The following is a 5,345-nucleotide window of genomic DNA, read 5'->3' as shown; positions in this document are numbered from 1 at the left end:
TCGAAATTTAAAGGCACAACCTAGATTCGAGCCAATGTCTTAAGTAGTTGACCATATTATTACTCCAACCTCGTGAAAGTGACAAACTGACACGTTTTTATTTTTGTCAAAAAACAACTTTGTCGGAGTGCTTTTGATTTGACGGCTCACACATGCGCAGTTCGGCACGAGACGGCCGTTAGACCCAATGAAGTGCTCCTACGCATGGCCTTTGCTAGCCAACTTCGCCATGGCATCGCTTACGTGATCGGGGATTTCTATTGCAGAAGCAGTGTTCGCCTCTCTTCCTAGTATACTGTCTTTGCTGAAGGTGTCCCACCGTTCTACAATGCGCGTGCGCAATTCTTACATCCAATGATCCGACGTCATTGAAGGATGTTGATCGTCAAATCAGGTCGCTTCTGACATGGACTCGGAGCTGACTTTAGGACGTTTCTCCGCGACGTCAAAAGTTTAGTTCTTGGGTGAGTTTGAAGAAGTTTGTTACCGCGTCTTCTCTGCTTATCAGGCTACCTTGTTTCAGTGATGGCGTTACATGGCAAAGTGGCTTTAGTGACTGGTGCGGTGCAAGGTTTGGGAAAAGGTTTCTCAGAAATTCTTTTGCAAAAAGGAGCAAAGGTAAGAGTCAGTGTTGGCAATCAAAGAAACGTTTGTTTTTCACTGTCAGAATACATGCTACAATATGCGTTACGTTTTGTAAATGACTTCTCAAATTAAAATAAATTAACGTAATCAAAATAGGTTTATTCGATATTCCATGATTTTCTTTATTAAAAGTAATATTGGTTGTTCTGTATGTTTAGGTAGCCCTGTTGGATATAAATGAGTCAGGGGGGAAGGATTTGAAGGCTGCCTTTGATAAAGAATATGGACCAGACAGAACACTGTTTCTTACCTGCACCGTTGAATCTGAGGAACAACTAAAAGGTAAATCATGACTGCTTTATAATTTAGTAACATATTGAGATACTTGTAAATGCTATAAGGAAAGAACTGTTCATATCCATTCTGTTCATCATTACCTCAACACTGGTAGTGATTTCAGATAATGTTGATTAACAAAGATAAATATTAGGCTACAATTATCGACTTGCCACAACGGAAGTTTTCTCTGGGGAAAATACAATTATTCCAATCTATAAATCTTGTTGCATATATACTTGAGGAACTTTGAGCAGCAATTGGGTTTTACTTTACACACACACTCCAGTCATATAGACTACAGTAAGCCTACAGCCGAGGCTGAACGTGTGGATTGCCTTCTATGCTGCATTCTTTTGTGCTTTTGTTAGGCACACTAATTCCTCAAGGAGCAGAACAGTTTATGTAATGTATGGACTATTTACCCTCAAATCAACAGAGTGGTTCCAATGTATTACTACGTAGATTCAAAAAGAAGCGGATATACAGTATCTTTGTCAACACAAAGTTCTGACACAGTAATACCGGGAAGGATTTCCCTTCACTAAAGGGTGCATTTGTAAATTCGCTCTGGCTATCTACTCCGATTTCAAAGCATTCTCGTCGGAGTGTGCCAGAGCGTCGAACATCTGATGAATTTACAAACGCTCAAAACCCGTTGAATATGGCTGGTGTCGGTACACGTCGGGGAAAAAAAGCGTAATTAAATTGTTTTCAGCAGCACAGTTACAGTCACAAACGCTTGGAATTTCCGGACAATCTAACAACGCTCTGAATTTAAGAACGCCCTGAGCGCACTCTGGCACTCCAGATTGAATTTACTAACACACCCAAAATAACAAGTGAGAAGTAACTCCCTCGCACCTTTTTCTTCACTTTGCAACTCATGGTGACATTTCTATTCTGTTGACAGATGCCTTTCAGAAAACGGTAGAGGCGTTTGGGGGCTTAGACATCGTCTGCAACAACGCTGGTATCGTCGATGAGATGAACTGGGAGAAATGTGTGTCTATAAACCTCGTAAGATGAAGTCTTTTTTTTCTGTTGTTTTAGTACAGAGTTTACAGGGAAGCTGTTGTGAAAAACAATGTTGGTTGTTAGCTGAGCAGTCAGAAAAAGCGTTATATATTTTGGCTATGACGTGCTCGTATATAAGATTACACATGACAGAACTTGTCTTCTCTGTGTAAGATACACACCATACATATAGAAAACACATTTATGAAAAGTATGTTAAGTGGTTGGTATGAATATGTATTGTCATTGCCCTTCTGTTTTATAGGACTATGATTGTTTTATGGCAGTTCTTTTCTTATTTTAATGTTTTATGACTTTTACATTTTTATATATCTTGTTTTTATTTTGTGAATACTCTTAAAATGCTCTGATTATTTCCATTCCATAATGTTAAGCACATTTGGCTGCTGTACTGTTATGATCATCCTGTGCTGCCCTACAGAATGGAGTGGTGAGAGGCACATATCTGGCTCTCCAGCACATGAAAAAGCAGAACAGAGGGCAGGGAGGCGTCATCATCAACATAGCGTCTATGGCAGGTGCAGTGTCCATTTGATTTACTTCCACGTCAGTTACTTTTCACTTCAGTTATTATAATGACAATTCAAGAGTTCCTTGGCTGACTCCCGATACACAAATGGCACTCTATTCACTATAATTTAGGAACATTAAGTGCACAACTTTTGACTAGAGTCCTTGGGGCCTGGTCAAAAGTAGTGCACTAAATGGGGAATAGTGTGCCATTTGGGATGCAGACCTTGTGTCTTCTGTTCTGACATCTGACTGAAATGATGTTTCTCTGCCTTTCCATAGGTCTGGGTCCTCTGCTGACTGCTCCCATCTACACAGCCACCAAACACGGGGTGGTGGGGTTCAGTAGGGCTATGGCGGTATGTCCCTCTTAGAATCAGGAATTGGTGTGCTCCACTCGGTCTTTAGCAGCTGCAGAGGTCAAACTAATGGGTGTTTTGACAACAGCCTTCATCAGCATTTCTCTCCTCCCGGGGGTTAGACACTGCTCATAGGTTTCTAAAGGCAGGAGGATTGGGAAAAGCATATGACCAGGAGTTTCTACAGTAATAGGTTCTAACTAGGGCCACATGGTCAGGAAAAACTCAGGGTTCTAGGCATGGGGGCATAGACAATTGCTCAGTGTGACTTCACATACTTATTTTGATCATGCACTGTGTGAAGTCAATTGATTCCAAAGAGCCAGAGTATGTAGATTATTAGACTAACGCGCACTATTATGAGTTGTCCCAAATGTGGCGTCCCTATGGGCCCTGGTCAAAAGTAGTGCACAATAGGGTGCCATTTGGGATGCAACACAGGTTTCATTTAGATCCTTCAGAGCACTTAAGTGTCTGAGTAAAAGCAGACATCAGATCAGAAAGAGGATTGCTTATATCTCTGCAGCACAGACAACCAGGGTGACAAAAATGCCATCTCCTTTTTCTGCTATCTGTTGCATTTGCATTGTAACTGTGAGAGAACGTGGTAGCAGGGCATTTGGTAATTTGTACAGGAAAACCACAACAAAAATAATAGCTGAACGTTAGTTCCTCATGCTCAATTTAGGTTTCCTGTGTCAGTGGACAGTAAACATGATGCTTGTCTGTGTTTTCTGACAGGATGTCTCCCGTTTGTGTGACTACGGGGTGCGAATTAATGTCCTCTGCCCTGCTTTCGTCCAAACCGCCATCCTCTCCTCCCTGAATTCAGAGGAGACTGCGGGACAGTTCGCAGGTCTGAGGGGAGTGGCAGAGAAACTACTGGAACAGTTTGGTGTGCTTGAGTGAGTCTGTCCTCCCCAGCCCCTTTAATTAGATGGGCAGTGTTTGATTCGTTACCCCCACCCCATGTGGCCTACTATAGCACAGAAGCACACACACACTTACGATGAACACTACACATTTAGAGCAGTTAACTCACTACCTACTAAACTACAGTGTTGTGGTGATTTACCCAATGACAGTATGCTACAAAATCGCATCCCACAAACAAAGACGTTAATACCTTGCATGGTGTATAAGACAGTCAACTTATAACAACCCAGAATATTACTCCATTACCCATACACTCCAGAGAATTCACTAGTAACAACAGGGGCTTGTCAGTGCTGCAACCTGTAGGCAGGTATGTGTGCTCACTGCTAGGTAGGGAAGAGCGGAGCGGGTTGATCTGTTTTACAGTATGCTAAGGACGTGTTGTCACATGTTTCATTTCAGAGTCTCTGAGGTAGCCAAGAACTTCTTGAAGCTGGTGACGGATGAGAGTCGAAACGGAGAGGCCCTTTTGGTACGGAAGGAGGGAGCTTCATACGTAACGTTTCACCAAGTGGCTTCCCAGCTGCCCAGTATCCTAGCCCCCTCTCTGTAGCAGAATCCCTCCCCCAGCTAGCTGGTATGTCTGCACACTAACAGAAGGCCTGGACCTGTGTGTTCTGGTCCTGTTGCTTGTATAAAATAACTCTTGTGTAAACAACATGATTGTATTATCACCTCCCACTATATAAGGGACATGTAACCATTTACTCTGACTTCTTACCTGTGAAATCAGAGATCTCCTCACAGCTGCATGATTAAAGATTTTTCTATTATACAATTAAATAGTCTCTGCCTTAATCTTTCGATTGAGTTTTCCATAACCTTTGGTGCCGTGACCCAGATGAGTGACCTGACTTTTTCCATCCGTTACGCTCATTTGGTCCCAGACATCCCTCTGACCACAAAAGCCCCAAGCATCCCGGAGTCGCCTCCTCACTGTTGATGTTGAGACTGGTGTTTTGCAGGGACTATTTAATGATGCTGCCAGTTGAGGATTTGTGATGCATCTGTTTCTAAAACTAGACACTAATGTTCTTGTCCTCTTGCTCAGTTGTGCACTGGGGCCTCCCACTCTTTCTATTCTGGTAAGAGCCCATTTGCGCTGTTCTGTGAAGGGAGTAGTACACAGCGTTGTACCAGATCTTCAGTTTCTTGGCAATTTCTCACATGGAATAACCTTCATTTCTCAGAACAAGAATAGACTGACGAGTTTCAGAAGAAAGGCCTTTGTTTCTGGCCATTTTGAGCCTGTAAATGAACCCATAAATGCTGATGCTCCAGATACTTAACTAGTCTAAAGAAGGCCAGTTTTATTGCTTCTTTGATCAAAACAACAGTTTTCAGCTGTGCTAACATAATTGAAAAAGGGTTTTCTAATGAACAATTAGCCTTTTAAAATTATAAACTTGGATGAGCTAACACAACATGCCATTGGAACACAGGAGTGATGGTCGCTGATAATGGGCCTCTGTATGCCTATGTAGTTATTTTCAGCTACAATTGTTAATGTTGCAAATGACTGTCTACACTGTATTTATGATTAATTTGACATTAATGGACAAGAAATGTGTTTTTCTTTCA

The 5,345-nt window shown here is 42.0% G+C and overlaps 1 protein-coding gene across 2 annotated transcripts; it reads left to right on the top strand.

The window, feature by feature from the left end:
- The first annotated feature begins 361 nt into the window (after positions 1 to 361).
- zgc:56585 (uncharacterized protein LOC393297 homolog) lies at positions 362 to 4,547 on the top strand. 2 transcript variants are annotated; one of them, XM_024379076.1, is made up of 7 exons: positions 362 to 618; positions 804 to 927; positions 1,835 to 1,941; positions 2,381 to 2,477; positions 2,752 to 2,828; positions 3,570 to 3,733; positions 4,167 to 4,547. In XM_024379076.1, the coding sequence occupies exons 1-7, from the start codon at positions 526 to 528 to the stop codon at positions 4,315 to 4,317; spliced, it is 813 nt and encodes a 270-aa protein (XP_024234844.1). In that variant the 5' UTR covers positions 362 to 525; the 3' UTR covers positions 4,318 to 4,547. The 2 variants fall into 2 exon arrangements, with proteins under 2 accessions (XP_024234844.1, XP_042157285.1); XM_042301351.1 differs by having other exon boundaries at positions 441 to 464.
- Positions 4,548 to 5,345: the final 798 nt, after the last annotated feature.

This window comes from Oncorhynchus tshawytscha, linkage group LG19, assembly GCF_018296145.1.
Source record: "Oncorhynchus tshawytscha isolate Ot180627B linkage group LG19, Otsh_v2.0, whole genome shotgun sequence".
Taxonomy (NCBI): domain Eukaryota; kingdom Metazoa; phylum Chordata; class Actinopteri; order Salmoniformes; family Salmonidae; genus Oncorhynchus; species Oncorhynchus tshawytscha.
The sequence above is the reverse complement of the archived record's forward strand: the minus strand, read 5'-3'. Positions and strand labels throughout refer to the sequence as shown.

Bases quoted from the DNA above. Each gene is read 5' to 3' on its own strand.
- zgc:56585 (XM_024379076.1), top strand. From the start codon at position 526: ATGGCGTTACATGGCAAAGTGGCTTTAGTGACTGGTGCGGTGCAAGGT. The intron at 2,829-3,569 runs GTATGTCCCTCT...GTTTTCTGACAG, and splicing joins GGTTCAGTAGGGCTATGGCG to GATGTCTCCCGTTTGTGTGA. The intron at 3,734-4,166 runs GTGAGTCTGTCC...GTTTCATTTCAG, and splicing joins GAACAGTTTGGTGTGCTTGA to AGTCTCTGAGGTAGCCAAGA.